We start from the raw sequence: 21,813 nt of genomic DNA on the forward strand, positions 1-21,813 counted from the left end.
ATTCCAAAATACATTCAAAAGTTATTGGGACACACTAGCTCTCTTTTTGATATGGCATCTTTAAAAGCTGACTTTAAATGCTGGCACTGCATCACCATAAAAAAAAATAACTGGAGAAGGCTAGGTTTTATGTACATTGGTACACACTGTATTGGTGGGTAGTCTCCGTTGTTCTCAACCTCTCTTATATCACTGCTAAAGAACATTCCACATTTTCCCTAAACCTAAGTAAGATCTATATGGCAAACAATTTCAAAATGAAAGCAGTTTATGTATTTAACAGTACACTGTTTGAATGAACACAAAGGTTCCTAACAAGAATTCAGTGATTTTCAAGAGAAACACATTTTCATACTGTAACTTGCATTTAGACAGCAACTTTTCTGCCTCAAATTCTAATAGACCAATCGACTGAAGATATTTCTAGAGTAATGTGAACTTAAGAAAGAAAACTATGTGTGACAGGGAAGCATGGAAATAGTTCTGTTAGCTGAAAACTCATGTCACGCATTTTGTTTAAACTGAAATATTCTCTTACCATCATGATTGGGATTTCCCAAAGTCCATGGCTCGTCTGAGTCAAAATGAGTGTCTCCCCCAATTCCTGGCCCAGGGAAATACGCATGAGCCAAAAATCCTCCCTCCCCATCAAAGGGAGAACTGTCTCCATGAAAACCTGATGCAAAAATGATTGTAATATCCACGTCCCTCTTGCCATTTTCTAATTCAATATAAGGAACTTCTTCAAATGTCAGAGGAGTTACATTCTGCCACACATCGAAGGCACGGCGAATGGCTTTACGAGTTTCAGCATCACCTACTTTTGGAGTGACGTTCTTTATGCTGAAAGAAACAGAGAAACATTAAATAGATTAAATTTGACAGAGTGGTAAGTGGCACTGCTTACATCCATTTTCCACTAGCTATTAAAAGCACTGTGCTTTTAATAAAATGTGCTAGTCTGGCATTATGTCCTTTAAGAAGAGTACTTTTAAACAAGATTTTTAAACAAGCTGGTGTGAAATTATTGTGTCAATCTGTGTAGCCTGTTATGCTAGAACTTATCATATGTTAGCTAGGTTACTCTCAGCAGTATAAAAATATTATTTTTAGAAGATTAAAAAAATTTTAAAATGAAAAATTCATAACAGTGGGATAACCAGATTAATCAACCACTGGCTGTTTACCTCCTGGACCACAATTAGAATCCATCACAGCTAAAGAACGGCATCTCATTTCTGATCAAAAGAAAAATGTTTCCTGTTAAATGAAATTTTAACTTCTTAGTGGGTCCATTAACAATAGCAGAGCTCCATACTGTGACCACCAACCAGTATTCAAAAAGCCTTAAAAACAGGTCTTGTTGCATTTGTGACTGGGTAGATAATTCCTTATCAGAAACAAAGCCTTTTTATTTCAATTCAGGCTAAGACGTCCTTTTATAATCTGTTTATTTCTATAAATCTTGCATAAAACTGTAGAATTCATCAGAGAAATAATTTTATAGAAAACAATATGTGCTAATTCAGAAACAGATATTTAAACAGAAATTTCAGTCTCCACTACTTCTTCAAATGACACACATAAGAGAAGGCAAAAAAAATCAGAATTACAGTTGAGTTCAGAGTCACAGTTACTAGTAAATTATAGTAGAATCATCTTTTCAAAAAGTCTTTCTTTTTATTATTGAATTAAAGAAAGGAATGGCAATAATCAACTTCAGACCTATCCAATTTCCTCCATCGTTTTCACTTGATTTATATGGCCAGCAAAAACTCTGTTAGGTTTGTATCTGTTCTGAAACTGCTGCAGTCAGATGCTCTTTGTTCATTTGACATGTGCTTGACTGAATGTCCAGTACAAATTGCAGAAATTACATAGTCCTAGACTATATGTAAAATTTATGCAAGTTTACACAGCATGGCGTGTTAATGGAGAACAAAAATATTTTTGATGAATCAACCTGGAATGATTGATTTGTTTGGTCCATTAAATGTGCTTGATTACACAGTATTTAAGTTTATATAAATGGAAAGAAATCCTTCAAGTCTAGTTTTACAGATTTGACTTCATATATCAGTTTTGTTCATAGGTTCATGTAGAAAAACATAGTTACCTATTTTGACTTCCACTTACAAGTATTCTTGTATTCAGTCCAATAATAATAATAATCTAACCAGAGCATTATTTTTTAGCTAGTATGTATGTTCCAAAGAGTTATCAGGACAGATTAGAAGGTAGTACACTGTAGAGAATCCACTGCTTCCCTTGATCTTTTGTTCCACAGGCGATTTAACTAGTCATTACATACTTGTGCCTATTCTCTTATTTGTCTGGCTTGTAACATTGGTTCTTGTTCTGTCTTTCTCTTTCACATACATGAGCTTTATGAATACTTTTTTACCCTTAAAAAACAGACATTTAGAAGACATTTTTGCACTGCAAATAATTACCTTTTTGTTGTCTCTTTGAAATTAAAAGTTTGAACTCTTCAAATCTCTTTATATAAGACATTTTCTCCAGTCTATTAAATATTTTCTGTGAGTTTTATTGAACTCACTCCAATTTTGCAAAGTTCTTTTAAAACTGACTCTGTTAGAACTACAAAGTACTGCTGTACTGATCTCTCTGTCAGAGAGAAAAAGTCCTCTGATCTGTAGGCATACCTTACCCTATATCATATAAATGTCATGCAATCCCAATTGCTTTATTTGATGCCCTTTCTTTATAGTTATGTACTCATCAGTAATTTTATGATCAGTTTTGTGTTGATTTTCAGGTAATTAGAAAAAATATTGCATGTACTGGACCAATGATCAGTCCCTGCAGAACCCTTCTCTGAAAGCTCCCTCCTTTATGGATTACTTTTTTTGAGATGTTTTAGTTAGCAAGTTCATAAACTAATCCTGTGCCCCCTGAGAATGTACCATATTTAACAACCAGAGTGTCATGTGGCTCTAAATCAAAACACCTCACAAGGGCAAACTTACACTGCCACTACCAAAAACTTGACAACAGTTAACCTGTCGCTATGCTACAAATAACACTTACCAAGCTGATGAATTTTCTCTCAGTCAGCCCTGCAGTATACTCTCTAAAGCACGTAAATTGTCTCAAGCACAGCTCATTGAAGGATTAGAGCCTCTGTTATTTGTTATGTATCATGAATACAGCAAATGAACGAACCGACTTTCATAGAAAACAGAATACGTCTAGCAAACCTGATATTCTGATGTAGGAAAAGTTAATCTGAAAGATACAGTTTATTATGTTGTTATTGTTTTGTATTTAGGAATCTTAGTAATGGATCAAAGTCACACTTTGGAGTTATGTAAAGAGAGCAAAAGGATGGTCTTGTGCTGTTACATGTGATATGAGGAAATGGATAAAAACAGATTGGAATTTTGTATTGGTGGTAAATTGCTTAATTACTTGGTCTAAAGGGTTTGGTTCATGTTCTAAACCTTATCACTTTACATTTTCTTGCTTTTTCAGTGAACAGAATTAAGTTTTAGTCACTGATTACAAATGAAAAATCAGGCCATTGTGCTAGTTTCACACACATTAACTAGGGGTGATTACCTATGATGGGAGACCTTTTCCAAGGGATTCAGCTATTGAATTACTTTTGAAATAGCATCTCAAGATTCATTGTCAAGAAGAAAGATTTTTCAAAGCACACATTCAGTATTAAAATAAGACAGATTTCTGGCTTCCAAAACAACCTTCTGGAGAGGGCGAGATTATACTGAAAAATGTAGCTTCTAAAAGAAATGAAATAAATCAGTGGTTATTCCAATATAAGAGTATTTCCAGAAAATGATTATACATTTTAATGTGTTTAACACAAGCCACGTTCAGTCCTAAAAGGGCAAATTCCAATACTGTGTGTAACATGAATGTTGAAGTTGTCTAACTGGGAACTTTGCTCAGAATAATTCACCAATGTAGATATAAGAAATCCAAGTTAATTTACATTTCTTTCATGGTGTTGATCATGTAGCCTCCAAAGGGGAAGTACAGTAAGATCAATCCATACAGACAATGTATCAACTACCAGAGATTCTAGGGCTCATCTCTTAAAAGTCTTCAGCTTAGACATATCACTGCAATAGCACCTACAGTCTTATATAAACCCTTGTCCTGTTACATTTGACTCTGCCTCTTAAAGCCAGCAGTCACCTGAAATACTGGTAGCTATCACTGGTAACAGAAAAAGAGGAACTGGGTATCTTATGTTTAACATGTCGAGATAATGGAGCTCAAATAAAAAGAAGTGGAGGACATGCCAATTCAGCACCACTCCTATCGCAAGGTGGCAGCGCAGCAAGACAAAGGCCATCATGATAAGAAAACAATATTTCCTAAATATTACTTTCCTAACCTCGAAGTCTAGTGATCATTTCACAGAAAAGATGTTCAAAAGAGAGAAAGATCCAATGCTGACTTTGGCCAGCTAGGCAGTGCAACCTTATAAAGAGGATGCAAGCAAAACCATGCAAACATGGTTTTCAACCTGATAGTTGCTTTATGCACTACAGATTTTAAACCCAGGTCTTGCACAAGAAAATAAGATTTCACCAGTGTTACACACTTTTCACACTGATTTACTATTTCTACAGATGCCTGAAGAGTCTTATTTTGGAGACCATTATTCTGAAATACTGTGTCCTGTTGATTTTAGAAAAGCTTTGGGTTTTCCTTCTCCTCCCCCTCCTTCCCCAAAATATCCTAAAAAAAAAAATATTATCCATGTTCCGGTGACACATATTTGGCTGCAACAGCTTCAGGAGCCTTGCAAGGCTGTCAAGATATACCTCACTTGGCTGTGTAAAATCAATCATCTTAAATTTAAATACAGTATATTAAGTAGCACATATTTGCCATAAAATTTCACTACTTCCTTTTTTTCTTCCTGAGCTGTCATTAGAACAGCTCGTTATATTTTTCACATAAATTGCTACAATTCTGTATGTAAAATCAACCCTTCTGACCGAAGCTAGACCCAAGAGGCAGTTCAGCAAAGGCTAGACAAAGCTTGAAATGCATAAAGCTTATTATTACTGCTTACCTTAGCAGTAATGGCCTCCACAAGAGCTGTAATAACTCAGTGACAGACTTCTTCATGGCCTGTAGACTTTGATACTTCTATTCTCCACTGCGTATAATAAATACTGTTCTTAAATTGGTTCTATGCTCATTTGTGCATTAAATCCAGAGTACAAGATTAACAATATCTTGCTACCCTGTTGTGCTGATTACACTGGATACTAATGAGTGCTTTTAGAATGACTATGTAATTATAATCATGCAAGAGGATCTTTTATTTTTTTTTAGAACATAAATATATCAATTAAATATAAATGGAGAAAATATTTCTACAATGCCTTTTCTCTCAAACATTCCAAGATTTTCTTGGAGCAAAGTCACAAATTGGAAACCCCATTCTAAAGGAAGAAAGGAGATAGAAGATAAAAGAACAGGAAATTCAACTGAGCAGGTAAAAAGATGCAGTCAGTAATCTGAAGTAAGCCAATTATATATCTGTATTTGATATGAAACAATTAAGATAAAATTAATTGAAACATAGATTAAATTTGAATAATTTGTTGATTCTACCTTCTCATTGTCGTTGCTGTAAATCAAACCTAAACTGAACAAAAAGCTGCTTTTTTTTTTCTTTACATCCCACTGTTACTTTTATTGAAATTAATAGATTATCTCTGGTCAAAGGTATATTTAATTTTGCACCATCATTTCTCTAGAGATACTTTCTAGCAAGTTGCTTCATTAATCTCTCACTGATGTGGGTTTTCTTACCTTCAACTTCTTTCCAGTCTCACTTTCCTAACTCTTCGTAGCTATAACCTAAGAACATTTCTCAGATAAAATGCAATCTTAGTTCATATAGTTCCTGCTCCATCTGGTTAAACCCAAGTCAGAAATATTGGTTTTAATTTTCTTATGACCACATTAAAAGTCAACCTACTGCTGCCATGTTGGAAACGATATGTAATTCTCTTGTGTCTTCCGTTTCATGGATAATATTCTCCCCATAATTCATTAAAAGAAGATGAAAAGTGACAAAGATGAGATTTCCAAGACACAAAACCAAGATTAGCAAAATACTTGACAGATAAATGCTTTTATAGGAAAGATGTTCTAAGTAGCCACATGTCATAACTTACTAATTAATTTAAAATTACTAAAATGCAACATAAACATTTACATTTATATATTGATATTCAAATATTAAATTATTTCAGGATTGGTGAAGCAGGTAAGTATTAAAGAAATGACAACTGCTATTCTACAATATTAAAATTTTATATGAAAAAGACTGACATTAAAAATACATGTAGTTAAGAGCATTTTTTTGTTAATTATACTGTGGAAAAGCATAATTGATGGGCTTAATTGATTGTTACGTACAATCCTCTCACAATTACAGTTATCTAGACTTTTTTCATTGCATAGATTTTAGATTCACTGCAGTGTAATTTAATCTCCTTTTATTAGGCATATTTGACATGTCCTCCCCCCTTCCATTCAGAGGTTAGAAATGCTAAAGTGTGTAACACTGCTAATATAGCTCTTTATGAAAAGGGCAAGCATTGCCTTTATTGAGCTGGACTTTGTCAAAGCACCAAGCATTAACAGAGGGATAAATATGCTTAAATCAAATTTCAGGAACTGAATTATTCCATTTCATTGAGATTCCTAAACATTGCCTATAATGGTGCTAAGCAGATATCGGGTAGATACATACTGGAAGCTTTCCTGTGTATCATCAGGTTGATTAGAATTACATTTTTATGGCATTTCTGATTGAAAGATGGTAGGAGATGCAGTTATAAAGACAAAAGAATGTTTAATAGAGCCTTAATTAGGATCTAATTCTGCATCCATGCTTACTACAAAAACCTAATACTTAGTGTCAGGAAACATAGCATCCCTGTCCCATTAGTACTTAAGGGTTGAAGCCCTATGGTAGACTAAGTTTATGAGAACTTTATTGTAGAAGACAAGTAGTGTCTTCAGTACAAATTACCATTTTTTTAGATTTGCAACTGTAAATCATCAGGGCTCCAGCAAAACACATAAGTAGGAATGATGAGAACTCATGGGTGGGCCATTTTGAAAACGTCTGTTTACACAGAACCCTGGAAACTTCTTCACCAAGCCATTCTGCATGCTTTCCACAACTGCAGGTACACTTCTCAATACAAATCCACATGCATTTTCTACACCACTGCATGCTCTGTGATACAGAGGTGCTAAGAACTTAAAAATTTGTTACGGGCTTAAAATGGTAAGGTAGTATTCTAGAGCATATAGGTAGGTATTTCCACTCCCTTCAAGTCCTGTAGGCCTCATATGTACATACGGAAAAAATTATATCAAAGTGCAGCCCAATCCTCTAAATGTTTCTACCATGTTTCAAAATAGATGAGTCAGGTACAACTGAATTAAAACAGAATATTGCTAGCATATTGAAGAAAAGTTTTAGACATTTCCATTATTCACAGATTTGTTAAAGTTAGGACATTCTTGGCATCTCTGAAAAGAAAAAAAATCATTATTTCCCCTTATTTCTGCTTTTCCTTTTTAATGGAAAGACAATATGCTCATGTCTTGATGCTGAAATAGTATAGCCATATATTTCAAAAATAATGCAGTGTGAACATCATCACAATGCAAAGCCTGTGTTTCAGTTTCAATACGGACTCAGAACTGACCTTTTTTCATTCATGAGCAAACTGAAATCAAGCAAGTTCAGCATATACTGGCTTTGTGACAAGTATGATTAATAAGGTGTGCAATTCCTTGATTTAGGAGATATTTTCGAAATATTCCTTTGTAGTAGTACACTCAAAATATTGTTTTATTGCTACTTTGACTCAGCAGTATTTTCTATGTTTTTTCTTAATTCAGTATTTTCAGTGTGGCTTTTAAACATCCAGAAAAAATTCTCTTTCCGTATTCCGCACAATATGGATCATTCAAACCATAGAAATAACACAGTCTATTGTTAACAAGCCAGACAGGACTTTTCATTGCACACTGAAGCTCCCAGCTAGCATTAATTCATTTAACTGGACAGCATAAAGTTGGACATCTCCAAGTCTTTAATCATTTGTCTGTTGCTGGAGAGCTGAAATCCACGATTCTTCAAACTTGTTCAGAAAGGAAAAAGACATTAATCTAGGGCTTGACCCAATGTCTGCTGAAGTAAAGAAAAAGGTTATGTTAGTCCAGTTGGTTTGGGACAAAGCCATTGACCATCTACAGTTAAGTTCTTCCACCAATGAAATTATTATATATTGCTAAACAATCAAATTGTTTTTTTTACTTCTTGCTCAAGACAGCAAAATAAAGCAGAATAGCTTTTAAATTATTATTTTATTTAAATTGTTATAAGTTCTAAGTAATACTTGTAATTCAAGGCAAAGCTTGACTTTTTAGAGAGCATTCTTCAATTTTATTTGCAAAAGTGTCCTGCAGACTGAATAATCTGAGCAATTGACCAATGACCAACTGCTGGAGTTAAAACTATGAACACTATGCCCAGAATTCTGACTTTATATTCAATAATTCTCTGTCTAAAAAGGACATATAAACATGTATGTTTTATTTTTATAAAGCTGACTGCTTTATTGATTTATATTGTTGCTCCTTCTCTGAAGTACTGGATTATTTACTTCCCTAGCAAAAGAAAAGGTGATTGTTTTTTGAGAGCGACTCATAAGTGTCTTTCTAAATACCACCTTAAAAAAATAAAATAAAAAATCCCTTACTAGGTCTCATAGATTTCTCGTCTGACTCTATATAATGTTCAGAGATTGTTGTGTAACTTGATATGGTCTAAAACATTAAGGAAGAATCAAGACCACATCATTAAGATCTTTGTAGTTTGTTCTGTAATGGGGTTATAATTTTCATATATTTTGGATGTTCTCCTTCACTCCTGTACTCTTCTGTCTGGTAAAAAGCTTCAAATAATCACTTTCTGTTTCCCTCTTTGTAAAAGTCATTTTAGTATATAAGGTAAGTACGAATAAGGTTTACAAGGTATACTGGCATGAACTATACCAGGCAGAAAAGATACAGTAACCAATATTGTTGTGTAACTTCCTTAGGAACAGAAATTCTCACAATCACCTTATTCAGCCATTCAAATAAGTGAAAAGCTGCATTCCCTGAGGGAGAGAAAGTATAATTAATGCAGCACAATGTCTATTCCATGCCGACATTCCCAATACTGGCAATCTGCATTTTGGTACTGTCTGCACACACATTGTTTTCTAAGAGTAATTATCACCTAAGTCCAAAATGTAATACGTGGCCAAAAAGGACATGATTAATATAAATTATAATAGTAACTCACTTCTTTGAAGTACCATCTTGAAATTATAGGGAACTGCTTCAGCTTGAAAAATTATAAATTGAAAATAGGGACATGTAGAAAAAATATTATGTTGCATGTGTATCTATTTTGATCTTCTTACCCATGATTACGGGGACAATCTAAGAGGAAATATATTCTGAAAAACATTAATTAATTTAAATTTAACAGATGTCAGGAGCAACTCTTGGGGAAAAAATAAATGACAGAAAATGCTAGAGCAAAAATATTAGTAGACACAGTTTAAAATGCATTTTTATGAGATCTCAATTCTACTTTTCCATTAACATTGTCTTGATGATTTGCCTGAAGTAATAATTATTTCATTTAAATAGAGCATCTGAGGATATACTCTAAGACCAAGTAGCCAGACAGCTAGTAAGTGGTAAGTGTAGCTTTTGGTCCCCTTCAAAGGGCCCCCCTCATCACCGGAATTGCATCTATTTGACAGTGATGCATACAAAGAAAAGCTTGACATACACTACTCCAATCGAAACCCTTGGGAAAGAAAATAATCAACAAATTTTTTAGGAAAACCCATTAACTGCTGGTAAGGTCCATGTTCTGCTCATCCATTGGTCTCTCTTTAACATAATGGGTATGTCCACAAAATCCTCTTTTTTTGCTATTAACCTTTCTGTTTGGAAAAACTGGTGAATGCAGTCCTAGGATAACTGTGATGGATGGCATCTTTTTTGTTGTTTATTCTGTATTTCTGTTCTGCTGGGGGGGGGGGGCTTGGTTTTGGGGGAGTCTTTTTGTGGGGTTTTGGTTTTGTTTTCCAGAGAAGTGGAAGAGGTAGCAGACACTGCAGGAGTAATCACTCTTTCATTGGATGAATTACCAGGCTTGCTTAGCTGGCACACTTTAGACTACAAGGTTCAACTGGCCAGAAAGACACAGAATGCAGCTGGAAACCTGCAGGTTATAAAGAGACTAAGAAGTGACACTGAGAAAAATGGAGCAGACAAGTGATTCCAGGGATATGATCAAAAGTTTAGAGAACAAAGCAACTTAAATGTCATTCAGTTAACTGGTATCAAGCCTGTAAGCAGGGAATTGCTGGAAAGAACAAAGCATGTGCAGAGAAGCATGTAAAGTATTTTATTACATTTTTTTTTGTTGTCCTTATTTGCTTTCAGTTATTTTTTAATTCAGAAAGATTAATATTGTATTCTTCATTCTAATAAAATTTGGGGTTCCTACTTTAAATGTCTTCTGGTCTGTAATCCACTGCAAAAAAAATATTATAGCCTTATTCACTTCAAAGCTCTGGTTGACTGGAGGTCTTGTCAAAGTGAGAGAGTGAACATTTTACAAGCAGGAAGGCAGGAGGTAAAGAATCGCTATAAATTCTTCAAAGTGAGAAAGATTACTAGATGGTTGCCACAGTTTAATACTGGGCACCCTCGTTTGTTATTATGATTAATGCCGTGGCTGACAGTACAGAAGATATACAAGTGGTAGGATTTAGACTGTTATAAAAAATCCTGTAATGAAACAGAGAATCAGAGTGACAGAAAATCACACATATTTGTAGGTGACCATGCATGTCTTGCCATATGTTTGCACACACACTACATTTAAATTTTAAAACATAGATAAATGTAAAGTGCTGTAGGTGGGCATTCTTATTCTAACCAACTATGCATTACATTTACCTTAACAATAAAGGACTCCAGCCAATACAACATACTGATCTCAAGGTAGTCAGTTCTCTATTGCTTGAAGTTATATCAGTGTGTAATGTCTTAAAATAGAATTCTCCAATTCAGACATAAGCCATAGTATTGACACAGAGTTATTAATAAAATTAGCTCTTCACTGTGGTAAGAAGAACAGTCCATGTGACCATCAGAGCTTATTATCTTAAAATATACTACTTATATGGGTTCATGAATAATGGCAGCAGTTAAAGAATTTGAAAACATATTTTATCCCTCAGAATTTACCCTTGTTAGATATTACAGGAATCTCAATGAGGCTGTGTAAATTTTCAGATTTGGTTTTCTGACAAATTATAAATTTTATGTGATATACATGATACTTTCGTTGGTTGCGAGCTGTAGCAAGTACACAGTTTGCATCTAACTTCCCCTGCAAAGATCAGTTTTGACAGTAGTCAACATACAGTGTAAACTATGTGCCAGACTCAAAGGTTACACAGGTGTACGCCGCTGCACGTACCCCTATGCCCATCGTCATGTAGGCAGGAAATTGTTGGGTCAGTGACTCACCAAATTATAATCAAATTAATTTGTACTTAGAACAAACCTGTAGGCACCTACACTTTGCAGAGACTGACTCCTTTCAATGGCCTATTTTACATACTTAAATTAAAGATCTGAGTTTCATTACAGTGCTCTTAGTTTCAGAGCAATGTTCGTTCAGAAGTTGCCAAGAGGGTTGAAAGGTAAGGTTAAGGACATATTGGGTGTTAAATCAATGCTGAAAGCTTCAGAGAATTTACCGGTTCCTAAATGCATGCAATTTTAATCCAAGAAAATAATCTGGTTTTTATGTAGCACATACACACTTATCCAAGAGGTATCCAAATCAGCATTTTTATATCACATATTATTAAAAAGTTCTCAAAATAATGAAAAATATTTCAGAAATTTAAATTCACTTTGAATTAAAAGTCAGCACTACTAGTGACATATATATATATATGAATATCTTTCATACCTGTAAGTGATATGTTTGTGTTGCCATTTCTGTCCTGTTAACGCGTAGCGTTTTCGACGAATGTTAAATTTGGAGCTACCTCTTGTTTGGTCAGGCACACCACATCGAGGCTTCTTCATCCAGCTGCAAGAAAGAGCACCACATAGTTAAAGCAGCATGAAAGAAAAATCATAACCACTGTACCCAACTAATAAAAACATCATACTTTTTTGTATGTTACAGTGTTATCAATTTTGTGTCTACATGCAACAATGACTAACAAAAGGAACAGTTTTCTTGTTACTAGATGTATACTTCGTAGAACTTCATTGCATCCCATGACATTCAGAAACCAATATCTTTGCTGTTATTCTTCCAAGTTTTCTTTTGCTACAACCTCTGAACAAAGACTTCACAACTGGACAAGTCTTTCACAGCCAATAATTTATTCTGATTCGTTCAAGGTAATTATGATCTGTATCACTAGCTTGCTTGCTGAAGGTGAAGTTAAAGCATATACACAAAGATTTAGTCAAATCACTAGTTCCTGAATTATTTCTTTGTATTCTGTGATCCTTGTACTTTGTCTCATTGTCATGATATTTAAACAAGCCTTGAGTTCTTTCAAAGAGCCCAGTCAACTACCAGATTTGTTCTTAGTTCAAGATACTGAAACTGCTAACTTTATGATGCTAATACGTTCTTCTATCTTATTCTCTTTCCACACAATGAAGAGTATCACGTTGCATCTATAAGCTCCTAGTGGAGATATTTAACTCAAGAATTCTGCTTAAAAATATTTAATGCTCTGTACAAAATCAAGCTGAAAAGGTCTAAATCACAAACAACAAAAATTACCATTACAGCAGCACCAGGCTTTCCACAGAAATCTTTGGTTTTTACAGTGGCCTTCAATATTTCAATGTTTTCCAATATTTCACAGAATCACAGAATGACAGAATGGTGGGGGTTGGAAGGGACCTCTGGAGATCATCTTGTCCAACACCCCTGCTGGAGCAGGGACACCCAGAGCAGGGGGCACAGGAACGCATCCAGGTCGGTTTTGAATGTCTCCAGAGAAGGAGACTCCACAACCTCCCTGGGCAGCCTGTGCCACTGCTCTGGCACCCTCACAGGAAAGTTTTTTCTCATATTGAGGTGGAACTTCCTGTGTTCCAACTTGTGCCCATTGCCCCTGGTGCTGTCATTGGGCACCACTGAAAAGAGCCTAGTCCCATCGTCCTGACACCCACCCTTTAGCTGTTTATAGGTATTGATGAAATCCCCTCTCCGTCTACTCCAGGCTGAACAAACTCAAGACTCTCAGCCTTTCCTCATAAGGGAGATGCTCCAGCCCCCTGATCATCTTGGTAGCTCTTCGCTGGACTTGCTCAAGCAGTTCCCTGTCTTTCTTAAACTGGGGTGCCCAAAACTGGACACAGTACTCCAAATGTGGTCTCACTAGGGCAGAGAAATGAAGAAAACCATCTTGTTTTGTCCAAAAGAAAACACGGAATATTTGCAGTACAAAGGAGTAGAGAGTGTGTGTGTGTATAGAAAACTACACAATCTAATGAAATAATTGATTTTTCAGCTCTTTACTTGAGGCATGAGATGTGCATTGTAAGTTTTACACCTACTAATACAAGACAAACCATAATGCATACTAAATGAATTTCTAGAGATGGGCTAATCCAGTCGATATCAGCCACACTAATTTTCATAAATCTGTGTGAAGAGGTTTAAAAGCACAGCCAGACTTAGAACACTTCATATATACTGTAGCTATGGATATATAGTAAATGTTGTTTAAATGTGTAAGTTGGATTTAAACTCACCAGCCTATGCAAAAATACAAAATTTTAGTGATACTACCAAGATGGCACCGCACCACACTTGCACCGATAAAGACTATATAAGTGCCTGCAAAAACTTTGATGGGTGACACATCCATCATATAGCACAAGTGGGGAAGCCAAAATTTATGAATTTGACTGCCTGAACTGAAGGCACTGAGTTAATAGTTACCTGTTTCAAATTAGAAACACAGAATTCTTTGCTCTAATTTCTGGATAGAATTATTAGAAAGTATGTGTAGCACATAAAGCAATTGACTATTATTTGTATTTGCAAGGAAGACAATCTTCTTTCCCTAGTGTCTGCAAAGACAATACTGCAAAATCTATAAAACTTTACCCCTCCAGTATTTGTTGAAACACCCTGCAACTTTACCTCAGGTTCCTCTGCTTTTTTAAAAGAAGTGTCAATTCAACAAAGTAAATGTTAGCGATTTCTGGCATGAAATAACATTGAAAAGTTCATTTCGCTCTAACAATAAAAGAAAATGAAGGAAAGAAGCAGATTTTTGTTACAGAGCAAAGGGAAGTTCTATTCTTCTTAGTAAAATGATACCATATTTACACTTCAGTAAATGAAATTAAAGTTGGCTCATACCTCAAAAAACTTTTAGACATGTTGTCAGTAATACTTTTTCACGGTGCTTGTTAGATCAGCATGCAGTTACCATGCATTTTAATGACAGGGTATATTAGAATTATGCTATTGAAACACTGTACAAAAATGTCAGGATCTTGTATAAAATATATAATCTATCACTTATAGTTGTACTGTTCCAAGGGCAATGACTTTAAATAAATTGAATTAGGTTTCTGCCCCCAAAAAAATGTTTAAATTGTTTAGCTTAAATGATGGGGACCTATTTTAATAACTTGCCAGGTTTGCTCACTGACAAGCCATGGGCAGATAAGTGTAAATATTCCAAGTTGTGAATTTAAAAATTAATCTTCAAAGTTATTATTGAAACAATCTCTCAAGTTATGTCAAAGGTTCAATACCCTTGCAGGAAATGTTAGCATAAAATGTTTTACACTTAAGATTTAATACAAAAACTCATGAACAGTAGGTAGCATTTATTGAAAACTCAATGTTGTATTATCTTACTAGAACTACTGACAATCCATTTTTAGCAAAACAAAACATAGCTCAAAATAATGTTATGAAATTCAAGCGGTCACAATTTGTTCTTGCATTGATTGTATGTACCTATCTGGAACATTATGCTTGTATCCTTATTGGTTTGGATGGGCAGGGGATGTTCCATGTTGTCATGCTGTCTGGCCCACTAATGTTCTTACTGCTCGTACATGAGGCCTGGGGCTGCGGTTCACACACAGCATAAATCCCAATGTAAATGGAATGGAAGCCTTTGCACAAGTGGTTCACTAGCTTTCAGGAAATTACCTTCATGTAAGCTTTAAAGAAAGATTCAATTTGCAGCTGAAGAGTCGGACTATCACCAAATCTCTCACCTAGAACTTAGCTGAGCTAAGTTTAGCAGTCTCAATTTTAAACAAATTATTACATGGCTAGTATTGGAGTTCAGTTTCTTCTAGCACAGAAATGAGCAAAATCTTACAACTGAACAACTTCGGGCAAATACATTTTCCTTTTTCTTTAATATGTTAAAAATATTTTTTAAACAGTAATTGTTCTCACACTGACTGGGAGGAAGACTTCTGTCAATAGCAATCATTAATGCTCATGACATTTGGGGATACTTAGTGTGTAATATGCTCTTCCATTTGGGGGGGAATTGATAAATAAAGCAGTCATCTCTATTTTCTTCCAAATATAGCTGCTTTTAACATAAAATGATCAAGGTCTTCTATGTTCTTGATTGCTTGTTGGGGCTTAATTAATTTTTTTTAAATAGTTGTTTTTCATTGTCAAAAAAGGTACTTACTGGTAACGACTGCCTCTCATTTGTTTGTTTCTGAACTTGTAGAAGTCTTTTATGCAGCAGCCCCTCAAAATTAATATTTTATCAGTACTCAATAAAGAGGCTTAATTGTGACTAATGTACTCTGTCTGTAGACTATGTCACATCAAATTCCTCTCTTAGCTCCATTAGTTTGAATCTTGAGAAGCTATATATGTCAAGAGAATTAAAACAGTTTAGACTCACAGAAAATCTGAAAAGATTAAAATAAAAATATGCAGCAAAACTGTAATGCTCTTCTGGTAGAGAGAGAGATGAAACAACTTCTCATAACTCAAGCCATTTGCCTTGCTATATTTTTTTATTTGGGGGTTAAGAGGAAGAATCTCTGTCTCCTCGCTTTCTTAAGTCTTCAGGGAAAAGTTTTGGTCTAATGTGGAATAAAAACATTTTAAAACCTACCTTTGTTTAAATGCCGCCCACCCCCCCATTTATTCCTAATCAAAACTGCTGCTTAAGCTGCATAATGTTTTTGGTTTTGGGGTTGGGGTTTGTTTTTGGTTTTGGGTTTGGTTTTTTTTTTTCCAGAGTTATGGCAAAAAAGGAAAATAAAAGGGAGAATCCAACTTAGTACAACTTGACTTAGTGGCTAGAAAAACTATAGACATTTATTTAAGAAAACTGCTGAATGGTACCTTTAAACTTCTTGTGAGAAGATATAGATATATTTTCTAAACATCTTTACTCTTCCCTTCCAGTGCTGTGCTATTATAGGACTTTATTGACACTCTAAGTAATAGGAAGCAGTCAAAGAGTGATGCAAGATACTGTATTTCCGCCCTGTTACTGATGACGGTTTGTCTGCAAGGCTTCTCAGTGAATGTTTGCTGAGGGTACAAGACCTCATGTAGAGCTTTTGTACAAAACCATCTACTAATAAAATATAACACTGAGACAATTTCAACAGCTCAAAAATTTCCATTCACTTTTACTCTGTGACTGATTATTAATATATAAAGAGCAGAGATCACACATAAATATGATTACATCTTAATTATGAACCTTGAAGTAAACTTGGTTAGAAGCTCATCTGAGCATTAAAATAAGCACAGTAGCCATTATAAAATGAATGCTTTGTTACTATTGCATAGATTTAGTCAGCATCCTATACACAACCATTCTACCTGTATACCAAGAAGTTTGTAATGTACCCCTTTAAACCGCAAAACATGTTTTGGAAATACACATGTATAGCAGTTTTAAGGAAAGACAACAACTAGTCTTTTTCTACTTAGTATGTTTGGTTTAGGGATGTGAAAGACCAAGATGCCAACAGTGGGTCCATTTTTAGAAGTATCCTTTTTAATGAATTATTCACTGTGTTTGGTAATATATAAATGAATCACAGAAAATACTGTGGCACCCCACGCAAATGTCAGAAAGTATTTTCCTTGGGTTTGCCACGGTCATGATACTTGTATTCAGAAGGTCCCTCATATTTTTATGCCATTATAATGATATCTCTTTCTACCACCCACTCTTCCTTATCCCCAGCAATAAGCATGCATCATGCTTTTCAAGCCACTTGGGAAACAAATTAGAAAATATAGCAAAAACGTGAATGGTGAGTAGTAGAGGGGAAATGAACACTGTTCTTATTTATGCATACCAAAATACTCATTGAGGAATTATCTTTTTTTCAGAGCAACAAAACTCCCCCAGGAGACTTTTGATGATGCTGCTGCAAGACATTATTTCTCTGTTAATATCCCAAAAGTTGTTTCCTACCAAGTTACTGCTACAACATCTTCGAAATTTTTTGTCCTTCTGAAGACAGAGAGGCACATCGTAATCTCTTCTCAAGTCATGCTAGAGAAGGAGGTAAATCCTACCGCACAAGATGACAACATATTGCTTTTATGAGGTTCCTGCTGTTCTCTTTATTTTGTAATCCCAGCATTGTATGTGATTATGACATATTAATCATGGAGAAACAAATGGTAAACTGTCACATATTTCTGGCCAAAAGAGAGTATATATACTACCTGTGTAGATAAAAGGGAAAACTACTTCAAACATTTACAAAATAGTGCCATAAATGAACAACTGAAAAAAAATTTATCCTTTGTTATATAGTTATATCTCCCAAGAATATTCAGTGGTGCTAACTGATGGTAACTTGAGGCCACAGTTTAGTTTAATGAGTTTATTTTTTTTCTCAACATGAATGCAAATGTGAAAAGTCTTTAAGAATCAGTTCTGTTCCCAACTCGACTCAGGTTAATGCAACTCCAAATGTGTAACTAGACCCAGAAGTCATCCAGCATGAGTTATATGTACCTAAGAATTACCATGTTTTAATATATCTCTCTGTGAAGAAGAAAATCATGCATCAAAAGGTTTGAAAGACTCAAAATCCACCAGATTGTAAAATTAATGTTTTGGACTGCTGCACAGATGCATTCCTTTGTCTCTTACATAGCAGAAGTGAAGACAACCTTGCTGACATGCTGGCCAACAAGCTCAATTTAGCAAATTTAAACTACTTCCCTTTGCAATTAAAGTTTTGGTTTGTTTTTTTCTCAGCTCGCTAGCTGACCCTCTCAACTAAGAGATGGCCTCTTCTCCTTAGGTTACCACTTTCTATCTCCTCTGCACTGCTAACTGTAAACAGATTATTTTCCTTTTAGTGAAATATATTGCTTCTTACAAAGCTGCCACTAATGTGTCTTTAAAAGGCTACTAGTGACTGGTGTAGCAGCACTCTCCCCTCAAGGGTCGGTCACTGAAGCTGTATAAAGAGCCTAGTCTCTCCACCCCGCAGACTGGATCATAAACATACTTTTAAGCACGGCTCTCTCACAAGGTGTTTACTGCTATTGCACTGCATGTTCTAAGGTCCTTTAAATTCCTAAACTGAGGGATGTGTGATCAACTCACATCCCCTTAGGGCAGCCCTAAAATCTGCTTTGCTTTATTGCTTTTCAATGTAATAATGCATGTTCCAGTGGAATAAAATGATTTTTCCAATCCTGCCAGCATTTTGGGTAGTCTCTTCCCTAAACTCTAAATGATAGAAAAATCATCCGTGTCAGGTACTTTAGCAGAACAGAATAACCAAAGATGACACATCGGGCTGGGGCTGGTAAATGGGAACTGAAGGAGGATTCCCACCCCCACCCTACACCCCCCCCCCCCCCCCAAAAAAAAAAAAAAGGCATTTTAGAGAAGTCGTAGAAACATTTCAATAAAGTAAATGTTGGATAGGCAGTGACAGTACTATTTTGTTACAGTAACTTTTTCTAAAATCACAAGATAATCTTTATTGCATTTTAACTGGAATGAGTCCAACAAGCACTTCAAACCTTAATCCCAGATATGTTTTCTTAACTGTGTACAAATACTCTTCTTTTGTGTGTGCGTGCATTTTCCTGGCACATTTTTAAAATTTGATGTAGTATAGAGTTGTTTGGAAGTGCCTTTTAATAGCTGTGTTTCACAAAGCTTTTCTGTGTTCAGTCTGTCAATAAAATCAGACACTGCCAGCCTTACACAACTTCAGAATTGCAAAGAGCACACAAAACTAATCCAATTTTACTGCATGTTAAAATGACCACACCTGGTCTTTTGTTACTGGAAACCATTAAATGAATGGGCCAGTGAGGTGTGCTAAATTTTTTTTTCACTGAGGAGAAGGAAATTCACACTAAAGATTTTCCCGTAAGAAAAGAATCTTTCCACTTTGAAAGATTTAATGAATTATTGCCAAATTTCAATAGATTTCTCCACGTCCACATGACAACCTTTTGGACCCTTCTTTAGTTAACCCTGAAACACTTTCTTTACAATCACATGCCCAAAGGCAGACAGCAGTTATACAGGCGACTACCTGCTACCAGGAAATACAGAAGATGAAAAAAAAAAAGTCAGGCAAGGAGAGAGAGAAACATTTTAACTCCCCATCTGAAGCCGCAATGCTATTTGGATATCCTGGTCCCCCTGTTTCATGGGTCAAATAGTTTTTCCAGTTCTGTTTTACCCTGGTTGAAACAGAAAAGTCAAGAGCATTTCAGTACTGGTTACTTACTCAATTGTGTTCCTGTCCACTTTTCCTGTCATATTAATGCCATAGAACTGCTGCATGGCAGCTATAGCTGATTGCATGGTTTCTGCAGAGCGCAACACCGACATTCGGGGGTCAGTTGGTGGAAGGTAGCCATACTTTTGTAACCATACCTGCAATGACAAGTGCAGTGGCTATTAAATAGAAATTAGAGGTAAATAAAATGCTCCCTAGTAATTAGTTTTGTAGCATATATAATGAAGCTTCTAATTCACCAAGCATAAATCCTGTTAGTTTGGGTTTTGGGTTTTTTTTTTTTCTGAAGAGAAGAAATTCTTTGGGGCTTTTATTTAAACGCCTTTATTAAAGATTCTGCTGTTTTAAGACTTACAGCATATTCTACCTAGGAGCCAGCTCTCTTTATTATCTGAAACTTCCTGCTTCAATTATTTATTCACTGTATTTATTTATTTGAAATTACAACTTAAGCACCTAACCCTGCCTCTAGGCACTTCAAGAATTTTTTAAAGCAGACAAAATATAAAATCTACAATATATGCCACATATAATTGACTGTCCACAGGGTACATAATAACATTCACCAACTACAATAATAAATCCACAATAGCTCTCACACAGTTTCACTATATTGCTATCGTCTCTCAAACAATTTGAAAGAGTGGGTGGGGACACATTCAGCTTTCCAAGGAGAATATCAAAATTACATACTTATAGGTAAAGCATGTGGCCAGGGGATAGTGAAGTAACAGAGTCTGTCCCACTTACAGGAAACTCCCTGATAAGAGGATCTTCCTTTATAAAGCAAGATAGATTTAATGCCAACTGTGTATGCTATTAATTGAGTAGAAGCGGGAGGGAGAAGGCATGGTCCAAATAACTGAAAGCTTTATGGATTAAAGCCAATATCTTAAGAACACCTGGAAATACCCTCTGAAACATGCCGTCCTCTTTGAGGCAATGTTTTATAAACAAATAGCTGTAGTTATCTTAATGCTTCTAAGCATTCTCAAAATCTAGCCTATACAAAGCACAGTGTAAGACTTTTGAGGCTGTCATGGTTTAACCCCCATTGGTAACCAAGCACCACACAGCCGCTTGCTCACCATCCCTCCCCACAGTGGGATGCGGGAGGGAATCTGAAGAGCAAAAGTAAAAAAACTTGTGGGTTGAGATAAGAACAGTTTAATATTTGTAATAAAATCTAATAATAATAATAATAATATTGTAATGAAAACAACAAAAGTGAGAGGAACAAAACCCAGGAAAAACAAGTGATACAACTGCTCATCACCCACCAAATGATGCCCAGCCAGTCCCTGAGCAGCAACTGGTGCCCCCAGCCAACTCCCCCCCAGTTTATATACTGAGCGTGATGTCATATGGTATGCAATATCCCTCTGACCAGTTTGGGTCAGCTGTCCTGGCTGTGCTCCCTCCCAGTTTGTTGTGCACCTGGCAGAGCGTGGGGAGCTGAAAAGTCCTTGACTACTGTAAGCACTGCTTAGCAACAACTAAAACATCACTGTGTTATCAACATTATTCTCATATGAAATCCAAAACACAGCGCTATACCAGCTACTAGAAAAACATTAACTCTAGCCTAGTCAAATCCAGGACTGAGGCAACAAAAGCATTGATACATCTTTAAAAATGTCTTAGCTTCTCATCTAAGAGCTGGAACTACTCACTATAATGAAAGGTACGTATACTGCCAATCTACAAGACACAGTTAAATTATATTGCTGCAGCTTCACTTTCCCTCGTAACGAAGTACTTGTGACCCCATAAATCTGATCTTCTGTTCTTTAAAAAAAAAAAAAAAGATTTAATAGATAAACAAATTTAAAAACTGCTTCATCCACCTCTTTCAAACATATCAAATCCCAGTTCACGGATTCTGAATCAATACATGAATGA

At 35.5% G+C, this 21,813-nt stretch overlaps 1 protein-coding gene across 1 annotated transcript in view; it reads right to left on the reverse strand.

Annotated features, from left to right (window-relative positions):
* Nucleotides 1-21,813, reverse strand: part of MMP16 (matrix metallopeptidase 16) — a 180,101-nt gene that overhangs the window by 64,332 nt on the left and 93,956 nt on the right. Inside the window, exons 2-4 of the mRNA XM_075085347.1 lie at nt 19,900-20,048; nt 12,095-12,217; nt 539-843 (exon numbers count right to left, since the gene is read on the reverse strand). Of these exons, the coding sequence (XP_074941448.1) occupies nt 539-843; nt 12,095-12,217; nt 19,900-20,048 (577 nt within the window). The remainder of the gene's footprint in view (nt 1-538; nt 844-12,094; nt 12,218-19,899; nt 20,049-21,813) is intronic.

The sequence above is a fragment of the Phalacrocorax aristotelis genome, chromosome 2 (assembly GCF_949628215.1).
Source record: "Phalacrocorax aristotelis chromosome 2, bGulAri2.1, whole genome shotgun sequence".
NCBI lineage: Eukaryota > Metazoa > Chordata > Aves > Suliformes > Phalacrocoracidae > Phalacrocorax > Phalacrocorax aristotelis.